We start from the raw sequence: 18,238 nt of genomic DNA on the forward strand, positions 1-18,238 counted from the left end.
AGCTCGAAGGCTATCGAGTGTTGGAATTGTGGAAAGACCGGGCACTACAAGAATCAGTGCAAGAGTACACAAAAGGAGAAGGAGACGAAGGCAGAGGAGAATGTCACTTCCACCTTAGGAGGAGACGACGCATTGATATGCTCTTTGGAGAGCAAGGAGGAATCTTGGGTGTTAGATTCAGGAGTGTCGTTCCATACTACTTCTCAGAAAGAATTCTTTGAGAAGTATGTTCTCGAAAATCTTGGATATGTATACCTTGGTGATGATCAATCGCTTGCTATTGTGGGCAAAGGTGTAGTAAAAATTAAGTTGAACGGGTTAGTATGAAAGCTGAAGGATGTCAGGCATATTCCCGACCTGAGAAAGAACTTAATATCCGTAGGCTAGTTGGCTGGCGAAGGATACACTACGACCTTCCATGAAGATGATTGGAAGATCTCAAAGGGCGTAATGGCGATTGCCCGAGGCAAGAATATTGGTACCTTGTATATGATAGCAGGTGCACGTTGTTTGATCTCAGTTATAGCAGGTAATGAGACTTGAAAGTTGTGGCACCAGAGACTCGGTCATATGAGTGAGAAGGGGATGAAGATCATGCACACAAAGGGAAAACTCCCAAGTCTAGAATCAGTTGATTTAGATATGTGTGAAGAATGCATACTTGGAAAGCAGACGAGAGTTAGATTTCAGACAAGTGGCAGAACCCTCAGGAAAGAGAAACTAGAGCTCATTCACTCAGATGTTTAGGGACCAACCACCGCCGCGTTCATTTGTGGTAAACATTACTTCGTGACTTTTATCGATGATCACTCTTGGAAAGTATTGGTCTACTTTCTGAAGTATAAGACAGAAGTATTTGAAGCTTTCAGGAGATGAAAAGCTATGGTCGAGAATGAGATCGGTCTGAGAATAAAAAAGCTTAGGACCGACAATGGTAATGAGTATAAAGACACCGGATTTAAGAAGTTCTGCTATGATCACAGGATCAAAATGGAGAGAACCATGCCCGGCACGCCTCAGCAAAATGGTGTAGCTGAGCGGATGAACCGAACGTTGACAGAGAGAGCCAAAAGCATTCGGATACAGTCAGGCCTACCGAAGCAGTTCTGGACAGAAGCATTCAACATAGTAGCTTACTTGATCAACCGAGGTCCATCAGTTCCATTGAAGCACATAATACCAAAAGAGGTATGGTGCGGAAAGGAGGTAAAACTTTCACATCTCAAAATTTTTGGTTGTATAGCTTACGTGCATATTAGTGATCAAGACAGGAATAAGCTTGATCCCAAATCAAAGAAATACACTTTCATCGGCTATGGTAAAGATGAGTTCGGCTACCGCAATTAGGATAACGAAAACAAGAAAGTGATCCGCAGCAGAGATGTGATATTAAATGAGAAGGTGATGTACAAAGACATGCACAAGATAGATAACTCAGAGAGAAAGTCAACATTTGTAGATGCAGATGATATCCCAAGTAACATCTCGGAAGAACTCAATGCAGAAGATACTCAGACAGAAGAGCCTGCTGGACAAAACAGTGCGCAGGAGCCCGACGTACTAGAGCCGATATTGAGAAGATCTTCACGGCCTCTTGTGCCCAACAGGAGATACATGAACTATCTGTTGCTAATAGATGGAGGGGAGCCTAAAAGCTATGATGAAACTTGTCAGGGTGGAGATGCGAGCAAGTGGGAGGTTGCCATGAAAGATGAGATGAAGTCTCTCTTCTCAAACTAGACGTGGGAACTAGCTAAGTTGCCCACGGGTAAGAAGGCACTTCACAAAAAATAGGTGTACTTGGTGAAAGAGGAGCAGGATGGCTCCAGAAGATATAAGGTCCGACTAGTTGTCAAAGGATTCTAACAGAAGGAAGGAATTGACTACACCGATATTTTTGCTCCCGTGGTGAAGCTCAATACTATCAGGACAGTGATGAGTATTGTTGTTATTGAAGATCTTCATCTCGAGCAGTTAGACGTGAAGAAGATGCTTCTTCAAGGAGATCTAGAAGAGGAGATATACATGCACCAACTGAGAAGATATACATGCACCAGCTAGAAGGTTTCTCAGAAGAAAAGAAGAAGAACCTGGTGTGCAGACTCAAGAAAAGCTTGTATGGATTGAAACAAGCCCCAAGACAGTGGTACAGAAAGTTTAACGGCTTCATGCACAAGGAAGGTTTCCAGAAGTGTAATGCCGACCACTATTGCTACTTCAAAAGATATCAGTTCAGTTATATCATCTTACTGCTATATGTTGATGATATGTTGGTTGCAGGTGCAGATATGAAGGATATCAGAAGTTTGAAGCAGTAGCTGTCAAAGGAGTTTGACACGAAGGACTTGGGTCCAGCAAAGAAGATCCTTGGAATGCAAATCATGAGAGACAAGAAGAAAGGGTTCTTGCAGTTGTCTCAGACAGAGTACATCAACCGTGTTTTGCAAAGATTCAACATGGGCGTCGCCAAGCCAGTCAACACACCCTTGGCTAGTTATTTTCACTTATCGAAGGATCAGTCTCCTCGATCAGAAGAAGAGAAAGAGAGTATGGCTAAGGTCCCTTACGCCTCAGCTATCGGAAGTTTGATGTACGCAATGGTCTGTACGAGACCAGACATTGGCCATGCAGTGGAAGTGGTCAGCCGGTTCATGTCGAATCTAGGAAAAGCTTATTGGGAAGTGGTCAAGTGGATTCTGAGATATCTACGAGGCACCACACATAAGTTTTTGTACTTTGGTAAGGGAGAGATGGAAGTGCAAGGGTACGTAGATGCAGACTTTGGAGATGAAGTCGATCCCCGAAGAAGCACCACCGGCTATGTATTCACTGTCGGAACTACAGCTGTTAGTTGGATGTCACAGATACAGAAGATTATCACCCTATCAACTACAGAAGCTGAGTATATAGCAGTGACTGAAGCCAGTAAAGAGATGATATGGCTTCAGGGTTTGGTAATTGAGCAGGGATTCAAACAGGAGAGGAATGTCTTGCACAGCGATAGTCAAAGTGTGATTCACTTGGCTAAGAATTCCGCATTTCATTCTAGAACGAAGCATATTGGGCTTCGGTACCACTTCATCAGATCCCTACTGGAAGATGACGTGTTAAAACTGGAGAAGATTCCAGGAAGTAAGAATCCAACAAATATGTTAACAAAGGCGGTGACCTTTCAGAAACTGGAGTTGTGTGCAACTTCAGTTGGCCTTCATGCATAGGTGATGAGGGCGGAGCCACACAGGAGGAGGAGCTTGATGAGATAACCTGTTAACGGCGGTTTGGTCTCCAAGTGGGAAATTGTTGGAATTAGGGGTAAAGCCCAAACCTTGCAGGTGAGCTTCTCCAGGCAAGGACGAAGCTCAGGCGAGGTCGGCGACTTCTAGCGAGCTCCTTAGGTGAGATGAGCTTCGCAGGCGAGGTCGAGGATGGCTGCAGGTGGAGCTCTCGAGCAGACGAAGGTCTGGCGAGGAGCTCCCTCAGGCGAGCTTACGATCCAGTCGACGAGGCGCAGGCGAGCTCGAGTTGTTGTTGGCTAGGTCGTTGCATATCTGCAGGCGAGGCGAGCTCGAGCAGGCGAGGTCGAGTTAGCGAACTCTAGGCGGGCTCACGACTTGCAGGCGAGGTCGAAGGATAGGCGAGCTTGAGCGCTCGTTTGAGTGCGATCCAGGCTGTCTATAGCCAGTTGACAGCTCAGCTAGGGTTTCCCTATAAAAGGGAAACCCCAGGGCCGAAAGAAAATTATTCTCTCTCGCGATGAAAATTATTCTCTCTCGCGATCTCAAGAAAATCTTGGTGGTGTATCCCTTCTCTCTCTCTCTCTCTCTCTCTCTCTCTCTCTCTCTCTCTCTCTCTGTTCTGTTCTTTTCTTCTCCAGCTCTCAATCGTGATTTTGAGGGGAGACTTTAAGAAGGTTATTAAAGAGGGTTAAGAAGGGAATTAAAGAGGGTTGTTACTGTAGCTACAGTAACGAAAGCTACAGTAACAAACTGGTATTTATTGAGAGATATCAAGTTTGAGATCTGCTCTTGTATTGTAATTTCTTATTGATTAATAACAAATTAATTGTGTAGCTCCCGAGGACGTAGGCAGTTGCCGAACCTCGTTAAATCTTTGTGTATTTTCTCTATTCTGCGTTTCTGCTATTTTAAGGGTTTCGGCGTAAATTCCCAACACCCCTCTCTTCCCTCCCCTCTCCTTATTCTACCTCCCTTCTAAAAATCCTTTACTATAAAGGCAAATTTAATTTTTATCTCTCCTTTTTCCACGTTTTCGCTCTTACCAAATCAAGCCTAAGCTCACATCCTGATGGTAGAATCAAAATATTATCTCAACACAATCACCAACTTAAAAGTCCGATTGCTATTTCCTTTCCTCTTTATGATTTTCTATGTCCTCGATTCATGGAATCTTCCCCCAAAACCTTCCATGCCTCTTGTTTTTCAGTGGTTACATCAATTTGTTTTCCTCATTTAGTATATATTTTTTATTTTTTGCGAGGTAGATATGGACACCAGAATGGGCCCAGACGAATCCCCTAACTTTGAAACGTAATTAAATTACTAAGCACCACCCAAGCGCGTGCGCCATGCGCCCAATATTTTATCTACCTCGAGATCTCTCACGCACTAGTCTAATATAATAAAAAAAACTCTACACAAAAAATCATGAGCACAACAAAATCAAATCGGAAAAAATAAAAGGGTTTTTTATATTAGTCCCTTACCTCTTTAGTATTTTGCTATTAGTCTCTCACATATTCATATGTTGGTATTAGTACTTAAAATCTTCTATATGCGTTGATATCGGTCACTCTATTAGATAATCTATCAAAATCCCCTAAATATGTCTGAGCTTGAATTAATCTAATTACCGAATTACCCTTCTGAATGAAATTGTTCTCAAAGTATCTCTTCTTTCTCCCCTCTCGCTCTCTCACTTTTTTTTGCAAGGTATCAATGGCGATGGGAGGTAGTGGTGGATTTATGTTCTCTCTCTCACTCTCACTCCCTCTCACCAGTCCAAACATTAAGGTCAACAGAATATTCCCCATTTATTCTAACTAGGCTAATATCAATACCTATAAAAGATTTGGTGAGTAATATCAAAATATGATAAATTGAGACTAATATCAAAACGCTAAACATTTAAGGGACTCATAACGCAAAAATCCCAAAATAAAAAAATGGGACAACACCATACCAACCTCACATTGTTACTATAAGGTTCAATAGCATTTATACACCCTGTTGTTTCATCTAGCTTTTACTTATATATCCTCACTGGTATTTTGTAGCAAGAAAATACGTTAAAACTTTTTAAACCTGTACTTATATACCTTTTCTTGTTTTTGGTAGAACTTATATATCCTAAAATCATTAAGACTTGAACTTAAATACCTTAAAGTTTTTAAATCCGACACTTTAACACCCTAAAGTTTTTAAAAATACCCTCAAGTTTGTATAACTGTGGGTATTTATGTCTAAGTTTTAAAAACTTCAGAGCATATAAATGCTAGTTGTAAAACTTTAGAATATTTAAGTGCTAGCTGTAAAAAACATTAGGGTATTTAAGTGCCACTAAAAGAGCAAAGATACATAAGTGTATGTTTAAAAAATTTAGAATATTTTTTTACTACTAAATTCAAGTTGGGATATATATATATATAAGTGAAAAGTAGTTGAAACAACAGGGGCGTATGTGTGTTATTTAGCCTTATTATAAATCATAACACAAACCCATCTTCTCTCTTGCTTCATTCTAGCCAGAGAGAGAAAAGCAGGAGAGCTACAGAGAGAGAGAAGCAATGGCTCCTGTGGTTCTCCTCTTCTTGCTGTTTCCAACATTGTTAGTGCTTACAGCAGCATTTTTGGGCCTTAAATTGGGCCACGATAATGGGTGGAAGAAGAAGGGGCTTAAAGTGCCGCCTGGAGAAATGGGATGGCCTCTTCTCGGCGAGACCATCGCCTTCCGCAGGACTCATCCCTGCACCTCCCTCGGCCAGTACATGGAAGAACACGTCCAAAAGTATATATTATCATTTTTTTTTATTTTAGCTTCTTCATATTATGTTTATAATTAGCTAACTTCATTTTCCACATTAATGGTTTTCGTAGTCTACGGTTCATAAAGATTAATATAGTAGGCAGTAGGCATTCTGTGCGTGTTATGAAAGCTTAGGTTTTGACATTACTTCCAGCTAGCCAGCTAGTTAGTAATTGTATCCAGTGATTTGTTTGCTTTGTTTGCGATGTTTATTCACCTTTTGTTATTGTAGAAATTCTTCGACAAAATTAGTTTCCATGTAACCTTTAAAATAAAATAAAAAAAATTTAGATGCTTGGTGAAATGAAAATTTGCAAATACTTAAAAGTAGTATTCCGAACACCTAGATCTCATCAGCATGGACAACAGTTTAGATATGTCACTCTACTCTTTTAAAACTCGTAATACGCATGTCAGACAAAATGGTTCCCTTTGGAGATAATATTGACTAGACTACATTCCTACATTAATGTTATAACGCTTTAAAAATAAGTCGTGGGGTTTTTCTTCTTAAATTGCTATCAAAAAATTGGGGAGGGTAGTCCGATATGATGGAACAATTACAAAAACTTATTGAATAAGCAAATATATATGAGAAGAGAGAGAAGGGGAGAAACAAACTAAAAATTTATTTAATTAATGCTCTCTAGCTTTTGCTGAGGTTATCAATACGTGAGTATAGTCTCATATCGGATAGGTTAAGAAGTGATAGATCTCAATTACAGTCTAGAAATTGTATCAAGCTTTTTGGTTAAATTAGTTTCTAGCCTTTATTTAAGGCTCATTAACTATGTGGGTTGAAATTTGGCCCCATTAATATTACTCCCCAAACTAGTCTAGTTATCACTATTGGACCGCTACTCAACGGAAAAACTTGTACTTTCCTTTTCCAAACAATTCTTCCCTCAACCCTTACTAAAATAACGAGATTTAATTATTATAATTTATGCTATCGTTACTATAGTAAAGAATTGTTGGAAGAGAAAATTAATTTGTCTCCTTGTTTTAATGACTGTGCATGTTACTATGCATGGTAACATTTCTTCCTTTACCATGCATGTTAAAAAAGCTTAAGACTTCGACATTTCTTATAATTGATGGTCATCTCTAGTGACTAGTTTATTATTTAGTGAAACATGGGAATGGTTTTTAACAATATTTTTTATTGAAAAGTTTTTAATTTTGTTACCATTGTGATTTATATTTTAGTCAGTTAATATTATTCATGGTGATTTTGTACCATGATTTCTTTTTGAAGTAATCAATCTACCATTTTTAATGTACAATTTTTTTGATCAAATTACGTTTATCTTTGAAGAAAATACAATTAAATTCACAAAATATAATAGCATGGTATTAGAAAACCACTATCAATATAACTGCGAAAATCCTATGCGGCATTGTTTTAAACTTTAAGATTAAGATTGATGTGTTGAGGAGTTAAAGGAATTGGATCCTCTCTAATTACTACCAAATTGGAGAAGATTTGAAACCTTTCTTTACATGGTCTAACATCCTGAAGATCCATACCAAGTGAATACTTAAAAATTGTTTAAGGGATTTTAATTATTACTATAAGTTTACTATATGAATTGCATTGGCAGAGACATATTTATCTCACTTGGATCGGAGTCACTTGAGATTTTAAAGAATTACTGGTGATGAGTACAACAGGCAATAGTTACTATGCATGACAATATTTGTATTGGAAAGATTTGGACTGCTATTCTACTTGTGCCCTACTTGGTTAAATACTAAATATTAAGTTCCCATTGATAAAAGTTTAGGGAAGAGGTGACATAGTTAGTCTTTTGTTAGCCCGAAAGATTAAATTCCTTAGTCCATTAGATAGAATTTTTTTTAATCCTTGTGATCGATCTTTTTAGTGTTAGGAACAATAGGAGTTATTACTATTTTCTTTATAAATATAGGGATTATCTCTTAATGCGCATAATTAGGTGGAATAGTGAACACCTCACTTTGAAGGTTTGATTCATTTTAACCTCTCTAGAAGGGTTATCTTAACCCTCTTATAATTTTGGTGTTTGACAAATTAAGTGGGGTTAAGTCATTTTAACTCCTCCCTGTTTAAATTTTTTTGTGTTTGGCTGGTTAAAGAGGAATTACTCCTCTTAACTCCTTGTTTCACCTATTGCCATCTTACCTAAGTGTTGTTGGGTTTAGGATAAGTGAGGGGTTAAGAAAAGTTAACCCGTCCTTTACCTGTCAAACACACAAAAATATATAAAGTCAGTTTAACCCCTCTTGGTTTACCAAACAAAAAAATTACTGAAGGGTTAACTCCTCTATAGAGAGGTTAAAATGAGTTAACCCTTCAAAAAAAGGAGTTTACCAATTCAACTACATAGACGAGTTAACGGTTATACCGTATATTTTTTGAAGATAAGATGATTAATCCTCCTTTTCCCTAAGCACTAAAACTGATCACAATGATTAAAAAAATTGTTAATAGATTGTTTAATTTAACCCTTTGCATTAATAAATGGACCAAGTAAAGTTAACCATTCTCCTTAATTGTTTTTCCTTAAATCCTTAGCCGAACGGAGCCTTAATTAAGGACATGCTTTGTGTTAATATAATGGGTGCACATATAGCCTAAACTAATTTATTAGCATTCACACTTCTGAACTCCAGATAAGGCTATTCGATGTCAACAGGAATTACATGATGATAAACTATCCTTTCTCTTAATGAATGTATCTGGAATTTGACTAGCATTCTAACTATAATGTCTTATTTCACAAAAATGAATAATGTGGTTGATTTTGTAGGTACGGTAAGATCTACAGATCGCACATTTTCGGTAACCCGACGATCATCTCCGCCGACGCAGAGCTCAACCGGTTCGTGCTGATGAATGACAACCGGTTGTTCGAACCGAGCTTCCCGAAGAGCGTGGCTGACATCCTCGGGAAGACGTCAATGCTGGTGCTAACCGGCGAGATGCACCGCTACATGAAGTCCCTCTCCGTCAACTTCATGGGCATCGCCAGGCTTCGCAACAATTTCCTCGGGGACTCCGATAAGTACACTAAATTGAATCTCAACACTTGGAAGGAGGGTGTGGTTTTCCCGGCTAAAGAAGAGGCTTGTAAGGTATATATATATTCTTTTTGATCACTTGATTATTGGTTTTAATTTATGAATAACATAGGTTAAATAGATTAAATGGCATAAACATTATTGTTAGCTCTTAAACGTATGATCTTGCATAATCCAACTCTTAACTTTTTGGCAAACTCACAAAACTAGTCTCGGATTGATCTTGAACCAGTTTTGAAATGTGCATTTGGCAAGTTTTGAAATGAGTATTTGGTAGAAACTGAGCCAGGATTATAGAATAAAATCAGGCCATTATCAATTAGAGTGGTGATAGGGGCACACCTCAAACCACACCACCAACCACACTCTCCTATCTCATTTGCTACAGTACACAGGGCCCCACATGGGATTTTAAAATTTTAAAATCCCATGTGGGGCCCCGTGTACTGTAGCAAATGAGAGAGGAGAGTGTGGTTGGTGGTGTGGTTTGGGGTGTGCCCCTAGCATTTCTTTATCAATTATGGTATGGTTTTTTAACGTAGCCTATGTAGCTTCATGACTAAAGATCTTGTGAATCTCATCCTGCAACCACTGCGCATCACATTAGCTCACAGACCTAAACGTGAACCTGCGATTATAGAATAGATAACTTGTACTAAAAAGTGTGCTACTTTTAGCAATCAATTATCGATCTGAGTAGTGCCAAAGTTTTAGTTTTACAGGTAATTCATGGTAGTAGATGCTAGGACATTTATGTAGAAAGAGTGAATATATTGCAGGATGACATGAACATCTTCTGTAATTTTTTCGGCGCACACATAATAACTCTCTCTCTCTCTCTCTCTCTACAGATTACATTCAATTTGATGGTAAAAAACATACTGAGCATGAGACCCGGGGAGCCGGAAACAGAGAGGCTTCGCTTTCTCTACATGGCCTTCATGAAGGGTGTGATTTCTCTTCCTCTTAATTTCCCGGGGACTGCATATAGAAAAGCCATTCAGGTATTAAGCATAATTCTCCCTCTTCTTGCTGTTTGTTTATTTGTTCATTCACATTAATTGCTCTCAAATTCATTGCTCTCGTATTGTGTATTGAAGTCGAGGGCGACCATTCTGAAAACAATCGAGAGGTTGATGAAGGAAAGAATTGAACAGAAAGAAGCGGGTACCGATAAAATTGGAGAAGGCGATCTTTTGGGCTTTGTCCTTGAACAGTCTAATCTCGACGCTGAGCAATTTGGTGATTTATTGCTTGGCCTACTCTTTGGCGGCCATGAGACTTCTTCTACTGCTATCACTATGGTTCTTTATTTTCTTCACGATTCCCCGAAAGCTGTTGAACATCTTAGGGTAATTAATTAATTTCTTTTTTTTACTTGGTTTTATTGATGAAGTATGAGTAATTAATTAAGTTTACTTGTGTTTTTAGGAAGAACATCTTGAGATAGTTAGGAAGAAGAAGGCTAGAGGGGAAACTGGGCCATTGACATGGGAAGACTACAAACAAATGGACTTCAGCCAATGTGTAAGCTCTCATATATAATACATTTTGTCATAATTTTAAATAAATATTAACGTAGTTTTTTTTATTTCTTATATTCGAATTATGTGCAGGTTGTGAGTGAGACTCTCAGGCTTGGGAATATTATCAAGTTTGTGCACAGGAAAGCGGTTACCGATGTTCAGTTCAAAGGTAAATTATTGATTACTAACCTTTTTTGTTTTCTTACTCTTAGTGGATATTCTCGAAATGTCTCTAATTTAGCTAATGAATGCTAATTAATATTTTGTTTTAGGATATGACATTCCTAGTGGGTGGAGCGTGATTCCAATATTTGCAGCTGCCCATCTTGATCCAAACGTTTATGAAAATCCTCAGAAATTCGACCCATGGAGGTGGCAGGTAAACAATCTATTTGCAATTATTTGAGTATAATAATTTTGTTAGTAAATTAAATTCTTAAGACAACCATAAAGAAAGCAGATATTACTCGTCTTAATCTCTGGCAAAAAGGGACAACTTAGTACCTAAAGGGGGTACTCAATCTTAAAAAAAAAAAACCCCAACCCTGAAAAAAAAAGGAAAAGAAAACCAAAACCACAAACACACACATTACAAATATTTGATTTGTTGCTTATTGCAACATTTTGCAGTCTATTTCTTCAAGCACTGCGAGGATTGACAACTACATGCCATTTGGTCAAGGGCTTCGAAATTGCGCAGGCTTAGAACTAGCCAAGATGGAGATTGCTGTGTTTCTTCATCACCTGGTTCTGAACTTCGATTGGGAGCTTGCAGAACCCGACCATCCTTTCGCCTACGCATTCCCCGAGTTTGAGAAGGGACTTCCCATCAAAGTCCGCAGGATCTCTCTGGTCAACTGATCTATCAATTGAATGGTTGAAAGAGGATTAATGTATGTCAAATTTAGGGAACTTCTAGTGTTCTGCTCTTCTGAGGTTGTTGTTAGCTACTTCTTTCGATGGTAATTTCATTATGGTTAAATGTGTTTGTGTTTTGCTGTAATAAAAAAATAGTAACATATATGGACGAAGAATTTGAAAAGTGTGACCCTTGTGGTAACTAAGGTTAGATTGACAAAATTTTCTGAATATTTCAGATATTTTCTGATGCATGTTGGTAGTTGGTAGTTGATGGACTATATCAGTATATGACACAAACAAAAGCTATTCCCAATGCAAATTGAGCACAGTGTGATACATGGATTCGTAGTTTATGGAGTACCACACGAACAAAAAGATATTTCGAAGGATCGAATACTACGTCACTGTTGAATATTGGCTCGCATTGAACCCAGATTCCAATCGACGTTGGTCATAAACCTAAATAAGCAATTAGGATATATCACCGTTATCCAGTCCAGCGCAATGTTTTCCAAGTGTAGCTAGAGCACCTCTGAGCTAATGTGGAATGAGTGTTTTCGTTGAAAGTCATCTTCATCATTGATTTCATTAAAACTTCAATCGTTTACAAATGAATTCAAATAACAAAAATAAAAATTACACTTCTCTTGAAAGTAAACACGAGAATCGTTTATCGGCTCTTGCTTGCGTGGGTTCTTCACCGGTGCCGGGTTTATCCGTGGACGACCGCGGATCGGATCCGGTTGTCGAAAAATTGACGAAGCTCCTACTTCACCAATGAAGTATTTGCTTGAAGCTCTGAAATTGACCAAGCGAAATCAGTAGCTCTTCTCGAGATTAAGACTAAACCTAATCTCAAGGAACGGACGTACGGGGCTTCGGATCATTCGAAAGACTTCTCCTTTGTGCTGAAGTTCGCTGGGATCTCGTTGGCCTTCGCTGAAATTTCGTGCTCCTTGACTATTCAATCCAACAGCACTTCGTCCTCTTGATAAAATTCCAGATCTGTAAAATAGAGGCATTGGGCTGATATTTATAGGCCTCGGGTACGGTTATTTGGATGAGAATGAATGATTTGGCCTTATCTTCAGTTAACAATAGCCTAACCACGTTTGTAGATGATATCAAGTCAGTTGGGAACCCCTGGAATAGATAAATCATACGAAAACCGCTTTAAAACCGTCGAAAACGCGTTTCGGGCTCTAAACTGCGCGACGGACTCTGCCGTCCTGCGCTAGCGCGGGTCCGTCGCCTGCGCCGAGTTCTGCGTTTGCCGAGAGTTGTACTTTTCATTACTTCATGTATTTGGTCGACTCATTGACTTGTACGCTTCGTTGCGGGACTGACCGTCGAATGCGTCGACTACTTAGAGCTGCACGCGTTGGTTGACATGCACGCGTTGATTGACGTGCGCGTGTTGACTGACGCACACGAACTGATTGACGCACGCGTGTTGATTGACGAGCGCGAGCTGATTGACGCGCATGTGTTGACCGACGCGCGCGAGCTGGTTAACGCGTGCGTGTTGACCGACGTACGCGAGCTGATTGACGCGGGCATGTTGACCAACACGCGCAAGCTGATTGACGCGCGCGTGTTGATCGACGCGTACGAGCTAGTTGACGCGCGCGTGTTGACCGACTTGTACGAACTGATTGGCGCGCGCGTGTTGACCGACGCACGCGAGCTGATTGACGCGTGCGTGTTGACCGACGTGCGCGAGCTGATTAGGTATGACGTGCGCGAGCCGATTGGGTAAACCTTCTTGACTCGTCCACTCTTTGCTTTGAGTTTCGTACGGGCTCTCATAGGCAATTTTAGACGCCTACAGATACCCCCTCCAAAATGTTTCAGCCTCATTCTTTTATAGAGGAGTCTGGAATGCTTTGGATATGATAGACCCTCACCTTCAATCGGCGTCAAAGGACCTACAACTTGTTTCAGTTCTTGACTTCTCTATATTTCAGCCTATTCTGTATTTTATCGAATAGCTAAAAAATTTCCCGGTGCTGCGTTTATCGTCTGACCGTTGTTGAAACCTCGAACCGGAATTGGTGAGTTGATTTTGGCTCGTGTCATTGAGTTAACTTTTGAACTAATTATCTACGTCGCAACGCGTTGACCGGCGTTGACCTTAGGGTTTTGTTTCGATCGACATCGACTCTTATCGTAACGCATTGACTGGCGTTGACCCTAGGGTTTTATATCAATTGTCGTTGACTCTCATCGCAACGCATTGACTGGCATTAACCCTAGGGTTTCGCGTTGACCTAAGGAGAACCAGTTCATACTCGTATATTCCTAGGAGTTTCGGGAATCAGTTTAACCTCGTGTACCCATCGGAGGTTGTCAGGTTATCCTTAAGAATTATTACACGTAATATTCTCGAGGAACTTCCCGTCAAAAGTGGGAAATAGTTTAGACTCGCATACCCATTGGAGCGTATGTGGGTCCCGAATATCTCGAATATGAGCATAAATGCCGCAAAATTAATCGGGAGTATGAAGGCGGGCCCCGAATATTCCGAATATGAGCGAAAATGCCGTGAAATTACTCGGGAGTATGAAATTGGATTCCGAACATTCCGAAAGTGAGCGAAAATGCCGCGAAATTACCCAGGAGTATGAAATTGGATTCCGAACATTCCGAAAGTGAGCAAAAATATCGCGAAGCCACCCGAAAATATGAAAGTAGGTCCCAAATATTCTGAATATAAGCGAAAATGCTGCAAAATTACCCGGAAATATGAAAGTGAGTCTCGAATATTCCGAATAATGAACGAAAGCAGGCGGGAATACAATGAAACAAATGCCAGATCGTGTCTGACCCGCGCGAACACAGGTCAGATCGATCCGACCCGTGCGAACGCGGGTCATATTAATCCGACCCACGTGCTCGCGGGTCGAGCGGCGATCCAACCCGTATAATAGCGGGTCGGGTTGTCTGAAATCAGGGATTTAAGTCCCTCTTTCCTTCTTCTTTTCTAAATTCGGTCCCAGCCATTTCTTCCCCATCTTCGGTTTCTTCTTCCCCAAATTCTAACCATCCAAGAACTTCTCCACACCAAGAATTCTTAACAAGATCAAAGCCCCCCCTTTAAATTCCCTATCCTCTCCTTCCTCTCTTCTTCCAATTCGTATTCGAGCAGAAGGGGGAGATTCAAACCTAGGGTTTTGGCTGCCTTAAATTGGGTTCGAGCACTTGGTGGATCTTGCTTCGACGGGTCTTTTCTCCTCCTTGATCCTTCTTCGAATTTCAGGTAAGATTCAACGTTTTTCCTTTAATTTTGGCTAAGTCTTTGAGTGTTGGCTTGATGGTTGAAACCCTAGTTCTTGCATTTTGGGGGAAAACCAAATTTTGGATTTGGGGTTTGAATGTTGACCGAAATTTTTGTTGAGCTTTTGGTTGATGACTTGAACCTGAACTTAAGTGCTGACCGAAACTCGAACTGAACTCCTTCACTAAATTGTCTGATTTTGAATTTTGAATCATAGCTGAAATTCTTGAACTTGATTTGGGAATTATTAATCTGAACTCATAACTTCGCATGTAAACATGGCTAAAACTCTTCTTAGTTTGTTGTCTGAACATTTGTATACGGGATGATTCGAAGCTGAAAGCTTGTTAGCTTGAATTTGGTCATGACCGAGACTCTGTTTTGTTTAGCTTCGACTTTGGACATGATATGAATCTTCGGTTTAAGAACTAGAGTTGTATGCTCTGTTTTGGGTACAGTCGAAGGTATTCGGTTTGTTGAGAATTTTTTGAGCCTGACTTTGGGTTGTGAATCTGAACTTATTCATGGACGAATTCTTCTTCATGGTTGATGTTTAATGACAGCTTGTATATGGCCGAATTCTTTTAACTCTTGGCTGATTGATGATTGAACCCGTAGTCATAGCCGAATTTTTTCTTTTAACTCTTGGTTGATGTCGATGGTTGAATCTGTGGTTGTATGTTGAATTTAGACTAAATTTGTGGATTCGACATCGATGAGCACCGCAGCTTAGTTTGATATGTAAATCCCGTCTGAGCTGTGGGCTTAAACTGAACTTGTATTTGAGTAGGATTCACTTTTGCACAACAAAAAATATTTAACTTTTGGCTTTGATGAGAGGATCTTGATTTGACAAAATCCGATTCCTTTAGCTTGACTGCATGCATATGATATACCTGACTTGTGTAGGAGTTTACTGAACTTGGTTGTACATGATTGAACTTTGTATATGACTGAACTGTTGATCTCTATTACAGATTAGCCATGTCGATGAGGAGATCATGCCTCCCGAGGAGCCGCTCGGCTACTCAGTCACCTGAGAGGGAACGTCCATCTTTCACCGGTAAACCCTTGTAATTTCCTCCTTATGAATTCAATTTTTATCATATCATATTGCATATTGCATCCCCTCTCTGTCCTCCTTGGTGAGGCAGTCGAGAAGAGTTGTTATCCTCCTTTGTGGGGGTGGATGCTTATCGGATACGTTTTGCTTGGTCAAAATGCGTCTTAAGGCAATATGGGGCGATTTTTGCCGTTTTACGTTTCGTAAGATAATGTATGTTATCTTGTGTATTCGTGATACGGTTAAAATCATCTCGCCAATTACAAGGTAGTGACTCTATCTTACGGATTGGTGAAAAGAGTTCAACATCCCGTGTTGCCTAAATATTTCTTCATAACTGGGTTTGATAAATACGCGTTACTCGTTTTAGTTGAATACCCTGCGACACTGTTTTCTCCATTCGAGATAGATGACCACATGAGTAGATATTATGCCGCTGTTGATAATCCGACATTGATTCCTTCCACTTCTTAATTTGCTTTGGACCTCCCAGATGAATTCTCTAAGTTAGTACGGGAGCGGGGTCGTCGCATCACGCGCCAATTAATTACAGACGCGCCGTTCCCTGAAGATACGGATCCTGCTTATCCTTTAAGAAAGACACATTACATGTTTGGCGATTCTATGACGGATCCAACTATCGTAACCCTCAAAGATGAACGGTGGTTACACAGTGAGGATATGACTTGTTTATACCTTCCTATGTTCCCTTGTCATTGTTCACTAGCGGAGTTACGGGGTCAAGCGGTGACATGACAAATGTCGTGGACTCTGACTAAAGAGCACACCAACATTCCTACGGATACGTCACCAACCATTCACTTCCGGGTTCCAGTGGTAGAAAACACATCACAGGATTATAACCCGGCGTAATGGGATTGGAGGACCAGCCCAAAGGGTAGCTACCCATAGTGGCTCGCACAGTGAAGAATCGTCTCGCTAAGCTAGGGCGAGAGCTACCTATCGAAAATTACAGGTACCATGGCTGGTCTAATTCTTCAGACAAATCATGGTGGGGGTAGGATGACAGGTTATGTCCTCCACCGATGGGGTGCTGAATTAAAGTTGATAAGATTGTATGAAGCTATTCGTGCCACCCAATACGGATTACTGGTGAACGTTCTCCACTTCATGGGATTAATAGAGCTGTACAATCCAGATACCAACATCTTTCTTACCCGGAACAGAGAATTGGGACTACCCTTCCATGAGATGCACAAAGTCTCTAGACTGCAAATGGGAGATATGCCACATCAGGAATATTTTCCCTCCAACCGGGAGCTACATCAATTGAAAATCCACAAGCCCGCTCGATACGACACGTTATGGGAACTCACATGTCATTATCAGATTACTTTAGCCGGAACTAACCCAGTTGCGAGGAATAAGTCTCCTCAAATAAGCTTGAAGCAATTCTCGGGTTATTTATTCAAGAATTTGGAGAAAACCGGTGAAGTTGTTTGTGAACTGAAACCGCTGACTCATTCGGAGATCGACAAGTTAATTGAAAAATGCGACGCCCGATTTTACACCATTGCGAGTGCCCAAGGTAGATTTTGTACAGGGACTAAGTTCAAGACATTCTTGTTGCGAGCAGAGAAATCCATCCACCCCAAGACTTTATTGGCCGGTTATATTGCACTTTGGTTGAAGAAGTGCGTGGTGCCGTATCAGACTTCGGATGCCTTGCTGATAGAGGTGTTGTTTCCCGCTGTCCAGCTTGCCTATGGAAGGAATTTGTCTCTTTTGCCAGCAATGGTTGCTGGCATCCATCGTGGGATTCGTCAAGTGGTTACAGCTTTTACTCAAACTGATGAGACCCCATCCGCGAAGATCCCTATGGCGAAGGCAGAGCTCCCTTACACCTATCTGATTGGGTGGCTGGTTTTTCATCGTCCTGATCTGATGTCGCCTCCTACTAATGCAGATCTATCTACTCCCATGTTATAATTGTTCGAGGGGTGTAGATGGAAAGCTCGGGACTTCTCGAAAGTTAGGAAGAGTTTACATATGCACAAGGGTTCGGTGATCATTCCATGCTTCCCTCGCTTTGCCAGCAAATATGGTGGGATGCTTACCGACATAGAAGCGCCCCGGAACCGATCGGACTTCTCTCGATGTTGGGTGCTTCAGGTGGCTCATGAATATAAGGCCAGACCATCTTATTTTCTGAGTGAAGGAGCGTTGCTATTTAGAGCCCTATCTGCCGTGCCGGTTCGCTCGTCAATTTGGATACGATTAGTTATATGTTGGGAATCCAAACCAACGGTTTCGTACTCACGGCAGACTAGTGGATGGCGCTTGCACTTGGCTGTGGAATGTGACAGGGTGTACTGGAGCCAAGTTTAGTCTTCCGAGTACTGACCGCCACTTAGAGCTCACCTATTTATGTTGCAAATGGATTAT

At 40.6% G+C, this 18,238-nt stretch overlaps 1 protein-coding gene across 1 annotated transcript; it reads left to right on the top strand.

The window, feature by feature from the left end:
- Positions 5,697-11,720, top strand: LOC109834320 (cytochrome P450 90B2-like). The gene is made up of 8 exons (XM_020402320.1): positions 5,697-6,024; positions 8,835-9,159; positions 9,957-10,109; positions 10,206-10,457; positions 10,537-10,632; positions 10,722-10,800; positions 10,904-11,010; positions 11,262-11,720. The coding sequence occupies exons 1-8, from the start codon at positions 5,804-5,806 to the stop codon at positions 11,490-11,492; spliced, it is 1,464 nt and encodes a 487-aa protein (XP_020257909.1). The 5' UTR covers positions 5,697-5,803; the 3' UTR covers positions 11,493-11,720.

Source organism: Asparagus officinalis, chromosome 3 (genome assembly GCF_001876935.1).
Source record: "Asparagus officinalis chromosome 3, Aspof.V1, whole genome shotgun sequence".
NCBI lineage: Eukaryota > Viridiplantae > Streptophyta > Magnoliopsida > Asparagales > Asparagaceae > Asparagus > Asparagus officinalis.